Below are 15,036 nucleotides of genomic sequence, written 5' to 3'. Positions count from 1 at the left end.
TGTGAGCCACGGGGCAGGTGGAGACACTCACCCTGGCCAGTTGTGTTCCTTGGGGCCCTGAGTAGCACACTCTGTGTCCCCCTGCCCTGCCCTGCCCCCACCCCCGGCCCCGATCCCACAGACCCTGCAGTCAACAAGGTGAGCAGATGCAAAGCCTATGGCCAGCACACCGAAAAAGGCCCTGCTGGACACCTTCTGTCCTCCCAGGCCATTGGCTGCAGCTTCACCAGAGGCCTTCTGGCCACCCCCAGTGATCTGAGCTGAGGTGATCAAGGCCAGTCTCACCTGGGGCTCTCAGGTTGACCTCCCTCATGGACTTCCCTTCCATCTGTCCCGAGGCCCAGGAACCCTTAGGGAAGGAAGGAGGAAGAGGGGAGGAGAAGCTGGGAAGCCCCACTGAGGGGAAGCCAGCACTAGCTGGGATCAGAGGGGGTGGCCTTCTGGGTCGGCAAACGCCCTGTACCTCCTGAACGGAGGAGCCTCTGAGCCTGGGCTGACTCCCCAAAGAACACACCTGAACAACAGCATCAAGGCTTGCAAAAACGTCCTGAAGTTATTGTGCCAGTTGATGCTGGTGTCATCATCCAGGGCAATATTTCCGAAAACCTGAAATGAGGAAGAAGGCTGCAGGCTGGTCCTGTTGGGCCCTCAGGAGCTGTGGCCAGGCAGAAGGGGATGTGTGCACGTAAGGACCCACAAGGCACAGGACGCTGCCCTTAGGCACCACCACTGCGGCAGGGGCTGGAGGGGCCAGAACTTCCAGCCAAACACATCACTGCCCGCCCCCCCTCCCATCTCCGCATGTCTACACCTGCAAGTCTGCATGCCCAGTATAAATGCCACCCGGAGCTAAGTTTACGTGTGCTGCGCTATATATAAGACAGGAAGCATTTGAAATTTCACCCTGTCATCAATGACTCCGAAGCAGTAATTTTATTGGTAATAGCTATGAGGTCAACTTGAAAGTTACTTTCTAAATTTCTGTGCAAATATCACAATGGGCTTTCTAACCATTTTAATTGATTTGTTTTTAGGGTTAGGAATGCAAACAAGTCAGTAACTATACTTGGCTTAAAATCTGGAATCTGGCTGAAAAATTTATGAACTATCACATATTCACCAAAAACAAAGATCAGTGACCCTTCTGGTCTTATAAATTCCCAAAACAAAGCAGGCACAAATATATATATATTTTTAAATAGCATCCGATCTCAGGAAATTTTCCAGGAAGAGAACCTTTTCAATCCCTGAAGTAGAGTTTAAAAATCACTTTTCAGCTAACCTTTAAGACAATGGCTTCTCCCACTATAATTTGACATTTGGATCCATCTGCCATCCTACTGTTGAAAAGTGGCCAGATGCCAAATATTTAAAACTGGAACACTGCTTTCTCTTTTAAATGTTTTTCCAAGTAGGTGACAAAGGGTTCTTTGGCAAAATAAAGGCAATCTAACTTATCCAAGCTAAACTTGACAATACAGTGATCTGGTGTGATCCTGTTGAATTTTTTCTTCTGTAATATATAACTTCCTGTAAAAGATCAGGTGAACTCTCTGGATTAACAGAATGACCAGCGGGTGAGTTGCAGGCCACTCAGCACCAGGCAGATGTGCTCAAAAGCTCCACCAACATGGAGGCCGGGCACACAATCAAACATGCCCATCAACACCCTAACAGCCCAATTGGGTTCCACTCAGGAGCACAGCAGAACATTTTCCCACAGACGGTGGTGCTATGCCTCACTAGTGGACTCTGGGGGACAGGCCCAAACCCGTGGTGCCCAGCCACTGTGTCCTTATTGGTAGAACAGCCTTTCTGAGAATTACGTTCATAAAGTGCTTCAAACATAGAAATGTTCCCCAAGTGCAAATCTGTCATTGATACCATTTGATGACCATGATCAGTGCCCTTCTGCCCCAGGGCACAGGGGCCCCTTGTTCCCTGTCCCATCAGGCTCACCCACCTGCATGCCGATGATGGCGTAGATGAAGAACAACATGGCGATGAGCAGACACACGTAGGGCAGGGCCTGGGGAGACATACAGAGGACAGGGCAGCTCCAGGGAAGGCTGCCCAGCTACCTTGCTCAGGCCTTGTCTGCAGAGTGGACGGTGGCAGGGTCTCTAGGGCCAACCAGACCCCAGCGACCGCAAATCCACCCCCACTGGCCATGAAGCCCCTCCACCAAGAGACCGCCTCAGTTCCTTCATCTATAATCAGTCATAGAACCCACCTCAGAGTCAGTGAGCATTACCAAGATGCTCTCTGAATCACTTAAAATGTCTTTGTAAACTACAATTGGATAACGGGTGCCAACAAGGAGCCTCCACGAGGAGGGGCTGCTCTGGTGGCGAGGAGGAGGTGGTGGCCACAGCACTGTGCATCACACAGGGGAGGGTCAGGGCACGAGGGCCATGTCTGGGCTTTACCTTGAAGGACTGGAGGAAGGTCCACAGCAGGATGCGGACGGTGTAGCCTTGGCGCAGCACCTTGATGAGCCGGACAGCACGGAAGAGGTGGAGAAAGCTGAGGTTGATGAAATTGTTCTGTAGGGAAGAGAGGCTGTTCTCTAACCTGCGGAGACCAGCCTCCTGCAACTGCAGGTGCTGTTCCCCACCCACCTCTCCCTGGCATGCTGTGGTCCTGAATAAAAGTGCATACAAAGAGAGATCAAACAAAATGTCACTGCTCTACAGTATAAGCAGCAATCGGCCACCAGAATACATTCCAAAATAAAGCTTGTCATTGCAAATCACTTCTCATGCAGCAAATCAAAGAAACCCCTCTGCTTTAGGCTCCCCTGCACCCAACAGGGAGGGAGAGAGAGAAAAATTCTCAGAAGCAACTCCTTGCTGCCAGGTGGAGCCAGGAGACCAACTGTGGATGGGCCTCTAACACTAACCCCTCTTGCAAGACACAGCCAAGCCGTCCAAGTGCCGGGCAGGGCTGTTTCTTCACCGAGAGCCTCTGAAGGGCCCTTTGCTTCTCCATACGGCTAGCAAAGCCCCTGCTGCCTGGGACCTGGAGAGGGGCAAACATCTCTTCTGGGGCTGCTCCTGGTGCCTGCAGAGAATTCACCATAAGAACGGTAAGTGTTGCCGATCCTGCTGCCCACACCACGGAAACCACTTATGAAATCCGCAAATGGTCCCAACTCCAGAGATCCCAGGGTATCTAGCACTGCTACCTCATCCAAGAGTTTCAAAATCAAGCACAAAAAGAAGCAATAAACTCTGGACTCCACAGATTACCTGGGAGTGAGGCTTCCACCCTGGCCCAGGGGCGCCTTGAGTTACTGGCACATCCCTTTCAGGGAGCACGGCTCTGGACGGTGTCCACGATGTGGGGGTGCTAGTGGCCCTGGGCAGTCTCCCACCCTCTCTCTGCTTGGAGACCAGGTGCTGCACGCAGCTTGACAGCAGCTTCCTGCCACTTTGGTGTTTTAACATATACAAGCAGCTCAGGCCTAGACACATCGTATCGGCAGATTCAGTGGTCAGATGAAGAGAAAAGAACACGACATGTTGAATGAGAGCAGCAGTAGGAGAGCACGTGCAGGAGGCATGGGAAGCCTGGGGAGAGCTGGCCGTCCTCCCTCCAGGGCTGCCCATCTGCTCTAGGCTGGGCTGAGGCCTTTGGTGGAGAGGCAGGTCTCATTCTTACTTCTTTTTTTTTTATGCTTTCTTTTCCTATGATAACCATATTTTATTGTCACATCTCAGTGTGCAAAAATATAATAAATCTTTGTAAAAAAGTACAGAACATTTTTGCTATGGATCCAGGCAAAAGTATGACTAACAAAAATTTCCAAACAGAGGATAGTAAACGCTTAGGTGCATTGATTTTGGGTACTACAGTGACCCTGTTCTCATTATGCTATGGACCCAAATTAATCGACTTTAATGATGATACGCTTAAACTACAGCGTGCCAAGTGAGGCAAAGCAACAGTACCCTAGAGAAAATATAACTGAAGTTTTTTGATGAAGACATGGAATAATTATAGCCTAAAAGATTTCATTTTTCTGAAAAAGTAGATGGAAAGGCGCTATGCATAGGAAAGTGGCTCAGATTCAAGATTCAAGTTTATTTTTCTTTTAATCGCTTCTGCAGTGGACTCTAGGTTTCTTTTTCGGTTTCAAAAGTGAGGCTACGGTCTACAAAAAAATGGTACTAATGAATACAGCATACAGGCCTTTAAAAAGTGGGATTATACCAGCAGTTTGGTGACATACTGGTAGAGCTGTTCTGTAAAAGCTGCAGAGGAAAACTTTTCCTTCACCCTGGCTCTCCCTGCCAGTCCCATTGTGGCTTTTAGGGAAGGCTCGTGGATGAACTTTTCCATCGCTTCTGAGAAATGCACTGGGTCAGGCTCACACAGAAACCCTGTGACGCCGTGGATGACGGACTCCAAGGGCCCACCCGAATTCACGGCAATGACCGGGCACTGCATGTACATGGCCTCCAAAGGGACGATGCCAAAGTGTTCGTTGCTTGGTGTGTAAAGCACAGAGGTACAGCCATGGAGGAGCGCGATCTTCTGTGTGTCTGAGAAAGACCGCAGGAAGGTCACACACTGTCCAAGGTCGGACTGCTGGACCATTTCCTTCAATTCCTGATAGTGTTCCACATTCTCCAGGACTCTTTCATCATAACCACCTGCCATGATCAGATGAACCTTGTCCCAGTCCTGGGATGTCAACCTTCCACGCAGTTTTCCTAGGGCTTCCAGTGCCAAAGTCAGGTTTTTCTTCCTTTCGTATCTATTGATGGAGAGGAACAGGAATTTCTTCCCCTTGGGGACGAGGTCATCGAGCTTTTCAGGAACAGTGGAGTCAAAGCTGGTGACATTCAGAGATGGGTAGAGGACATCGGGTTCTATGTGAGACAGGGACTTGAATGTTTCCTTAAAAACGGCAGCTGTAAACCTGCTGTTGACTAAGATGCAGTCCGCCATGCCTGTGGTGTATTCCTCTATCCAGTCAATTAGGGCCCTGTATAAGTGTTTCAGAAAAGAATCTCTCCTGGTGAGAAGCAGATCTGGGAAGTGACAATAAAACAGGATCTTCTTGGGCCGTCTGGCCAGCTTGAGCACTGGGATGCAAGCAGACACCTGCAGCTCGCGGCTGTCCGCGAAGCTGTGGCCAGGATCATAGTGCGCGGTCCAGATCTTGACGCTACAACCGCGCGCCTGCAGCGCCAGTGCCGCGTCCAGCACCAGCCGCTCGGCACCGCCCACGCCCAGGTCCGGGTGCAGGAACAGCACCGATGGGTTGGGACCGGGGTCTTCGTCTTGGCCCCGCTTCTTCGCCATGGTCGGGGAGCCGCGCTAGCGGCCCGCGCCCTACCGGGCTTCCACGCATGCTCCTTCCCCTCACTCATACTTCTAAGTACAGTGGCCACAACCGTGCCCATGTCTACCTCTTCAGTTCCCACTGGGGTGGCTGGAGACTAGACTGTCTCTGCTGGAGGGCCAGATGTCAGAGCCATGGGGTGGGAGGTCTGGTAGTCACAGGGAGGTGCTGACTGTGGTCCAGATCAGCAAGAAGGCAGGAGTGGACCTTGAGGTGTGACCCTGGAGGGCACACAGTTTGCCTAGAGCTCCCTCACCTGTTTGTGCTGGGGAAAGAGAATCTCAGTGGTACAGGATGGCCAAAAGACATCCACACCTGCCCCGTGGGCCCCAGGTTCTCAAATGAGCCAGTCCCCTCGGGAGGATGGGCACAGAGATGGAAGGGAGAATTTGTCTACAGTGCTGGGAAATCCTCTGTAGAAGACAATAATGCAGAGGAATGGGAGGGAGCTTCCAAGGGCCCGAACTCTAAAGCACCTACTCACTTGGGTTTGGAGGGGCCAAGACTGTGATAACACAGTTATCATTTGCCCAGCCCAAAGTGCTCTTCTCAGGCCACTGGCGCAGATGAGAAGATTTCCTGGAGATATTGGGGATAATCTAGGGTCTGGGTGAGAAAGAAGGGATGGAAGACAAGGCAGGGGAAGGCAATGTCCATCTACATAGTGCATGAATGCAAAGCTCAACAAGTCACCTGCTACATTTTGTTGAGACTCAAGTTCTCACCCATCCTCCCAAATGTCTTTTCTCGGGGCTCCAGTGGGCATTCGGGAAAGGGGTGGCGGTGGCAACAGACTGACAGCCCTAGAGAGCCATGAAGACAGATGGCGACAGCAGCCACAGTTACTCCGGGCACAGCGTGGCAGGCAGAGGACTCCGTGGCTGTGCCCAGGGCGGGAACTGCCAGGCAACACCATGCAAGTGCATGCAGGAGAGCAGGGGGCGGCAAGCACACGGCAGCCTCCCACGGCTATGCATAGTCACCTCTGGCCTCGGCCAACCCCTTGGAGATGGACATAGCTTGCCCCATCCTCCCAGAGTCCGTGGTTTCTGTCATACCAGAGAGCACCTACTACTTCCCCTACTACTTTAAAGCCAGGACCTTCCTTATTGCCATCTGCCTCTGCATCAGGAAAAGTCTAGGGTGCCTGGGTGGCTCAATTGGTTAAGCGACTGCCTTTGGCTCGGGTCATGATCCTGGAGTCCCAGGATCGAGTCCCGCATCGGGCTCCCCTCTTAGCGGGGAGTCTGCTTCTCCCTCTGACCCTCTTCCCTCTCGTGCTCTCTATCTCTCATTCTCTCCCTCGTAAATAAAAAAAATAAAATCTTTAAAAAAATAAGGAAAGTTCTCGAGCACCAAAAAGATGCATCATCACACCTCTCAATGTGGTAGCTGATTCACCTTGAGGGTACACTGGTCCCTGGCTCCTTTGAGCCCCTTGCTTCCTCATCCACAAGATGGAGACATTAGGACATTGTGCCCAGATGGTGAGGAGTCTGAGATTTAAGGGATTTAAAGGTACGCCGGGCATTGTGAAACATGGCCCCCACAAAGGCGATCAACAGGCCTCAGACCCGGATCGGCATCTCCTGCATCCAAGTACATCACTTTTTCCAGTCAGGGTCAAGGAAAGTGACCTGTGCATATCTGCTGGGGGCCACAGTCTATGCTGTAACAAACTGTTCTCCTAATCAGCTTTGTTCCCATGGGACAATGATGAAGAAAAGAAAAGTTCTGTATACCCCAACATGCGCAGCATGGCCTTACACCACCCCTTTTTGAATCATGAAGACAAAATCTCCAATCTCCTCCAGCCCTGAGACCCAGAGAGGGTTCCCTATGGAAGGGCATGTGTGCTCTGGAGGAGGAGGAAGGGCACGGGGAGGGGGGTGCTCTTCCCAAATGGACAGAAATGGCTACGAAAAGGCCTGAGTGAGTCGAAAATTTCTGCGGCATCAAATGGCATATTCTCACAACTCAAGATCTTCTGCTGCACTTGTGAAACACTTTATCGTTAATGTTCGTTTTGTAACAGGAATCTCAAATATTTGCTACGTTATGTGAATTTCCAGTCACAGCTTCAGTTTAATCTGCTCCTGGAATCTTTGCTCTCCTCGCAAACATCCATGAAGGCCTGGAAGGAAGCCCCAGTTCATGCTACCTGCACTCCACATGACCTCACGGAGCAAGGGTGCACAAGTGGATCAATGATGCCTGGGTGCAAGAGCCCTGAGCTTCACTGTCTCTGGGGGCAGACCCTCTTCCCACTCCATCAGGCCTTACACCACCCCTTTTTGAATCATGAAGACAAAATCTCCAATCTCCTCCAGCCCTGAGACCCAGAGAGGGTTCCCTATGGAAGGGCATGTCCAGGGAGAATGTTACAGGAGACATCGTCAGAGGCCACCGGGGAGAACCAGCCTTGTATGTTGGTACAGTGGGGAAGGGAGCAGAAGGGAGATGGTGAAGAGAAACCATGGGCTTTGTAGGATCAAGTCCAAACTCATGTCCTACAAAAATCTCCCCAATTCTGAGCCCGATCCCGACAAGAAACACTGGGCACTTGGCCGCTTCACTCAGAAGAACCTACACCACCTCTCTAGACCCAAGGCCAGCTCCTGAATCCAGTGGCTCCTGGGAGGGCCTTCAGAAACCCCTGCTGGACCCCAGGTACTGAGAAGAAGAGGCCAGAGGGGATGGGTGTACTGCCAGGCTCTGACCACACCCCTCAGAAAGGCAGTGGTGAGGGGTCACAGGAAATGGAAGGAAGAAGAAGGAGGAGAGCAAGGAAAGCAAGGAGTTTTAAGAACTGCTGAAAGTCATGAAATGAACCGTTTCCTATATGTGACCTTTTCATGGATGGATATTTGCGTATTATTTACAAATTGGGATGTTTGAGCAGCAGGTGTGCAACATACAGATGGAGACATGGTTTTTGCTTTGTCTCTTGGTTGGATGGCATGAGTCAGCAGGTAGGTTAAGGTAAATCAAGAACAAAAACAGAAAGCAAAAGAGAAAATGAGTCACCAACAAGCAAAAACTCAAACTTTGAATACCTCGCTGGAAAATTTGAGGATTTTAGTAAACTTTGCATATTTGGCTTAAAATGCATCAAATCAAAACATATTTTTGAAATCTGTAGGTTATGCAGACAGGGTGGCATTCATTTGCATTCCTGTTTGTAATGCAAATCCAAAGATGACTCACAGACACTTATTTTTTTATTTCCAGGCAAAGAAATCAATGTCGGTTTTATGCTTGCTTGGGAATGCTGTCTCTACATGACCCTGGTTAAGACTACTACTCTATTTTGATTAAGGTGGTGGTGGGAACTGAAACTCATCATTTGCCTAAGGAAAAAAAAGTACATTCACAAAGTAACATCTGAAGTGACAACAAATGAACAAAAATAAAGACACCACTAATCCACATGACGACTTCCTTTCATCATTTCCCCTCTCGGCAGGACTGGGTGAAGGACTGATCTCTGAGAGCACCAGTGGACAGGGCACAGCACAGCTTCCAAGCCAAGCGGCTCCTCAGCCCTCCCACCGGCCCTGCTAGGCATCGGGGGCCGACAGCAGCGGCCATGGAGGGCTTATTTGAAGCAAGGTCTGATACAACCACAAGCCCCCTTGGCCTTGCGTGTCCAACAGCCGAGGTCCAGACACTGGGCTACTCCAGCCACCTGCTCTACAGAAGGTCTCTGCCTTGTGTGCCGCCCTCTTTGGAGGTGGAAGTTTCCCTGCAAGACAGCTGGGCGTCGTGCTCTCTGCATGTCTGGCAACCCCCACCCTTGATGCCTGCTCATCAGTCCGCCCTCTTGGGCGAGGAGGCACACACATGAAGAAACCCCCAGAGCTGTGCCCTTGCAGACAGGAGCACAATGTCTGGATCCCTTTATCCAGGGAACAAAGATGCCTGTGTCCAAGGACGAGGCCCGTAAGGATCAGCAGCCAGCTTGCTCCTCCCAGAAACCACACTGGTACGAATTATTTTTGGATGAGAAGCACTTGGGCAATGCCACAATGCCAATGGTTGGTGTGACAGAACATCCTTGGTTTTTGTGTGAAAATGGCAGCTCAGAACTTTCCCCCCATTATTTGGATTATTAATTTTTTAAAATCATAAAACATACCACATACACAAAAGAATATGTATAAATATGTGTACAGATGCACATTTTCAAAGAAAAATCATAAATTGTCCATATATTCATCACCCAGCTTAAAGAAAACAGAATGTTACCATTACATTTGAAGCACGTCCTGTCTCCCTTTCTCCTCCCCAGATGTAGTAGCTACCCTTAGTTCTTGTTAAAAATTGCTTTTCTTTACCGTCTTATGACAAACTCTTAAAATGCGTTATACTTGACTTTTCTTAGCCTTTTTAATGAGACGCAACCGTATGCAGCCTTCGCGGACTTGGGCAAACTTGTGCTGACGGCAAGCAAACTCTGCTTCTGAAAAGCATCCCTCTTGATGTGGAGACCACCACCCTCCAGTGCGTGCGGCACTTCACTATGTTCAAGTCCCTTAACAATCAGTGTGTTCCGCTGCTACTGTGAACAAGGTAGCCAGGACATTCTGTGTGAAAAAGTGTCTCCAGGTCACCTGCCCAGACACCCTCTGGCTTATGTGCTTAAGTTGCTGCAGGCAGGCATATGTCAAGCTTTCTAAGGACTGCCACACTCTTCCGAAAAGGTTGTCCAATAAACACCCCTCGCAGTAGCGTGGAGGTTCTGGCTGTCCCACTTGCTAACCATTGGCATGGCTGGAATTCCTGATTGACGTTTGACAAACTGGAGGGTGTGAAATGGCATCTCAATGTCATTTCACTTTACATTTCTTTAATTACAAATAAGGGTGAGCAGCTTTTCCTATGTTAATTTGTCATTTCTGTTTCTTATTCTTTTAGTAAAATGCCCAATTATGCCTTCAGTTCATTTTTCCATTCAGTTGCTTTTGTTTTTCTTAATGATTCACCGAAGAGCCTTGCACATTCTGCACACTAACCTTTACTAATGGTTGGAAAACCTCTCTCTCCTCCGGCCACACCTTTGTCACTAAATGTTGGTGCATCCTAGAACTCAGTAGCTCATTCTTTTCTCTCCTTTATTGATCTCATTCAGTCTCATGGATCTGATATCATCTCATATCCTCATGGTTCCCAATCCTATGACAATGGCATGAATCTCTTCTCCAAACTCCAGGCCCATCTGTGCAAAGGCCTGTTGGATGATTCCTTCAGGGAGGCCAACAGGCAACTCAAATCTAACATGTACAAATTGCATCCAGTCCACATGTACAAACAGTCCACAACAAACCTGTTCCACCCACAGTCTTTCCCATTTCAATTAATGATAATCCATGTTCCCAAGTGCTCAGATTTTGACGCCATTCTTGCTCAACTTTCACAGAGACATGTGGTCCATCTGCAGCTCCACTGGAAAATACATCTGTAATGACAGTCTCTCACCTTAGACCCTCTGCCGGGCTCTCTGCTATGGCATTCAGTGGCACTCATATCCTCACAGGCCAAATAATCAATTGTCAGCATCCACATCTTTTTTTCCTGAGAATTTTCGCAGGGCAGGACATGAGAATTAATATTCTCTGGCCCCCTCTCCCCAGCAGCCTTCAACTAGTAGCTAACAGCACTTGCTGAAAAATACCCCAGTCACCCCTCCCCTTGCTGGGATAATGGAGGCTCAGGGCTCCCAGTGAGGACCCACAGCGGTACCTGGCTTCACAGTACCATGTATTGGCTGCCCCCCTTCCCTGGCCCACTTCTTTGTTCCCCTTGTATTCCAGGGATCAACTCCCAAATAAATGACTTGCATTGAACTCCTGTCTTGGGGTCTCTTTCTGGGATAAGCCAACTAAGCCCTAACTTGCCTAGCTGCTTCTGCCTGTGCCCTGCACTCTATTCTCAGCCAGAGGTTTGGTCTGAAAAGCCAGATTATGTCACTCCTCTTCCTACCTCACTCAAAATAGAGGACACAGTCTCATGACAGGTGGCCCAGTGCCCCAGGCCTTGCACCTTTGCTGCACCTGTCTTCCTTAGCTCAAACCTAACCCAACATATCATGGGATGATCACAAAAGCCAGGAGGAAAAACTCAAGCCTGTTACATGATGCGGTTGTCTCAATACATTGGTGTCACTAGAACCCCACACAGAGACGAGCTGGAAGACAGTGGTGAGGCAGAGTTCTAGGTTGTGAACCTGAGCAGCCATGGCGCGGATGGAGAAGGAAGTTCTCCATCACCAATCCAATCCTGTGGTATGGATTACGGGACCTTAGGCAAGAGCTAAAGCTTGACCAGGGCACGGGAGGGAACAAAGGTTGGGGAAAGGCATCCAGATGGGCCTAGGCGATGGATGCGACACGCAGGTCCTTGTATTACACATCAGTGTCCACTACAGAGCATCCACAGCTGTAGGGGCACTAAAAACCAGGCCTTGACATGGTTTACCAAACAGATGACAGCCTGCCTCTATTCTCACCAGCCCCAGTGTTCACATAGTAGATCCATGAATGGAGTGACCATGATGGCTGAGATGAAGGCTGTGCCTGAGCCCAACAGGTGGGCTGATCCAGCCATGACCACTACTAAACACCCAGCCCACTATGAGAAGTCAACGATGACTCTACAATGCACCATGCTTTAGGCTGTCAGCCAGCCACTTGGTGGTAATTTGCTTACATGAGAATCCTTTCACCTGGAAATGGCAGTGATTTGTCTCTACTGGGATCACTCATACACTGGGTGTGGGTTTGTCTTTGCCCATGGAATAGCTTGGCCCACACCAGTACCAGGGATTTACCCATATTGGATTCCACATAACATCAACTCCAAACTGAGCAAGCAGAAACAGGTACAAAAGTAGCAGGTGACACGGGATCTACTGGCATATAATATTCAACATCATTCAGGAGGTGGAAACCTCATAAAACACTGAAAAAGGCTCTTAAAGACACAGATTAAATGCTGGCTTGGTGATGTTCCTCACAGGGTTGGGATATTGTCCTTCAAGATGAACTGACAAACAAGAGATGGTACTGGGTGTCCAACTGTCGCACAGATCCAGAAAGCAAGGGGTGGAAGTAGGGGTGGCCCCTCTGACTATCCTCCAGCAACCCAGGTCAGACCTTGTTCTCATCATCTCCATAAGTTTAGGTTTGGCAAATCTAGAGGTCCTGGATCAAGGGGGAGGGAAGGCTTCCACTGTGGAACACCAAAGTCATGGTGGGCCCCTGTCACTTGTGCTCCTCATGCCGTAAGATCAGCAGGCAGAGCAGAGTGTCCAGGCTGGCCAGGGTACTGCATGCTGGGATTGGAGAAGGGCAGAGCTACCATTACATAGGGTAGGAAGAAGTCTATCTGGAAATCAGGGGGTTCACTAGGGCCTTTCTAGTGCTCTATGACCAGTCTTAATTACGACTGGACTACTATGGCAGCCAGAAACACAGAAGGGTGTGACAAGCAGGGACTTGGGCTTCATAGGGTGACAGTGTGGGCTGCCTCATCCCGCCCAGCAACTATGAGGCAGAAGGCTGGCCACCAGTCAGGGGACCCCAAAAGGGGTTAGGAAGAATAAGTTAATGAACATCAACTTAACCCCGACTAGCTCTAGCTGGTTACCAACCCTCTTCTCCCACACATCGTGACCAGCATCATCCTGAAGAAGGAGGGAAGTGAACCCACTGTGAGATGTGGGCAGAGCTGAGTGGGGCCAGGGTAACAGCAGACACTCGTGCACTCCAGTGTGGTCCTGTTACCAAGGAGTCTGATATTCCTTCCTCCCCAGTGGTGCCAGAGCCTGCTTTGCCTGCACGTGGGGTGCACTCAGAAGGGCTGGAGGTATCTGACAACTGCAGCCCCCAGGTGCAGCCCTTAGTGGTGGACTAATCCGTACAGAGCATGAGCTCTTCAGCTCTGAGTGGTGACCACCCTGTCTCCAAGCCCCCGTCGGGGATGACCCAGATGCACCCCGGCACCTGGCTCCAGATCCATTTCTGATCTCCCTTCTCTTAGCTGTCCATTTCCCCAAACTTCCCTCTCATGGTCTTGCCCAGGAGTGCTTCCTAAGAAATGACTTGTACAAGAACCCCACGTTAATTCTCTGCTCCTGGAGAAGTCACCTTAGGACTGAGATGAGATTTTTTGCCATTTAATGCTGATATAATGCATTGTACTCAAAGAATATTGCTTTATGATTCAGATTCCTTGATATTTGTCGAGACAATTTCATATTTTAGCACTTGGTCAGTTTTTACATATAATCTGTGTATCTTTGATATGAATGAGTATCTGATTTTATTTACACACACACACAGACATAAAAAAATCTAATATTCTAAAATATTGTAAATTCTAAATTCTAAAATATTCTAAAACAAACCTAATATTCTAAAATATTCTAAATTCTTGTTGGTTTTAGTTCATGTACTTTGGTGCCAAGTTGTTAGATTTGTCAGACACACACAGATTTAAAAGATTCTTGTCTTCCTGGTCAGTTGTTACAACGAAGCCCCCAGGTGACTCTCAGACCACCAGCCTAGAAGACCTTTTGGAAACCACTTTCTTATCTGATAGAAAGCATTTCCCAAGACAATACCCAATTCCCAACTCCACCTCTGGAGAGGAGCCTCCTTCTTTCCAGGGGCTCCTGGGGAACTCTGGCAAGAGAGAAGGGGCTAACACTCAGGACCTGGAGGTGCACTGAGGAGCACTGCCTAGAAGGAAATAATTCTGGGCCCTGCAGGAAGGACAGGAAACACTACTTACCGCAATCTCTGTTACTAAAATATCAGTAATACTTCCCAACACAGTGACAAAGTCAAAGACATTCCAGGCATCTCTGAAATAGTTCTGGAGAGAAAAAAGTGCAGTTACTGCTAGAGGCTGGTAAGGGTTCTGCCAGGCAAGAAGTTGCAGAAAGTACCCCTAATCAAGAAAGGAGCAAAGGGACAGATGGACCACCCAGGAGGGACACCACAGCTGGGTAAGCAAACACCTGTGGGTCTGGGCAGGTGCAGAACTGAGAGCTGTGTGTCCAAAGAGGAGGACCTAGACACGCCTGTCTCCAGGAACTGGGCTCGGGGCAGAGCTCAGGCAGCTCAGGGTATTGGAGCAGCCCCTTCCTCAGGAGCCCCTGCAATGTCAGATTTGCTTTGGGGGCTTGGGGAATTCCCAGCTTTAAGCTACAAGTCCCTGAAGATCCCCCCTACAGAGAGGGAGCCAAAAGGCAGGCCACCAAAACGCCAGGAGGGAGTCAAGGCACCTACCAGCACCCCAAAAGCGATGATCTTCAGCACGCATTCCATGGAGAACATGGATGTGAACACAATGTTCAGGTATTTCAACATTAGCTCATATTCATATGGTGCATCATAGAACTGCACGGGGATTAAGTGCCATTGGCTACAGGTTCGGCTGCCCCAAGACAACCCAGCCTTGACCTCCTGCCAGAGCAGAGAACTGCACGCCTGCCCAGGGTAGGGATACCCGTCCCTGCTCTCTCTGTTTTCTCCCAGGACACTCTTATCATCTCAGCCCACAGAGAACCAAGGGCACTGGGCTTCTATAGGCATCCCATGCTGACCAAGACGTGATCAGCTGCAACGATGGCTCTCTCTCTCTCTCTCTCTCTCTCTCTCTCTCTCTCTCTCTCTCTC

General features: G+C 49.6%; 1 protein-coding gene and 1 pseudogene across 1 annotated transcript in view; both read right to left on the bottom strand.

The window, feature by feature from the left end:
* Window positions 1-514: 514 nt before the first annotated feature.
* The window catches only part of LOC141371996 (voltage-dependent N-type calcium channel subunit alpha-1B-like), a gene marked incomplete at its 3' end in the record, with an annotated part of 15,208 nt that continues 686 nt past the window's right edge, over window positions 515-15,036 (bottom strand). Inside the window, exons 3-7 of the mRNA XM_073890459.1 lie at window positions 14,647-14,757; window positions 14,147-14,230; window positions 2,430-2,546; window positions 1,964-2,029; window positions 515-606 (exon numbers count right to left, since the gene is read on the bottom strand). Of these exons, the coding sequence (XP_073746560.1) occupies window positions 515-606; window positions 1,964-2,029; window positions 2,430-2,546; window positions 14,147-14,230; window positions 14,647-14,757 (470 nt within the window). The remainder of the gene's footprint in view (window positions 607-1,963; window positions 2,030-2,429; window positions 2,547-14,146; window positions 14,231-14,646; window positions 14,758-15,036) is intronic.
* LOC112814559 (alpha-1,3/1,6-mannosyltransferase ALG2 pseudogene) lies at window positions 4,072-5,365 on the bottom strand (annotated as a pseudogene).

The sequence above is a fragment of the Callorhinus ursinus genome, unplaced genomic scaffold (genome assembly GCF_003265705.2).
Source record: "Callorhinus ursinus isolate GAN/ISIS: 27379988/994484 unplaced genomic scaffold, GSC_fseal_2.0 scaffold252, whole genome shotgun sequence".
Taxonomy (NCBI): Eukaryota; Metazoa; Chordata; class Mammalia; order Carnivora; family Otariidae; genus Callorhinus; species Callorhinus ursinus.
The sequence above is the reverse complement of the archived record's forward strand: the minus strand, read 5'-3'. Positions and strand labels throughout refer to the sequence as shown.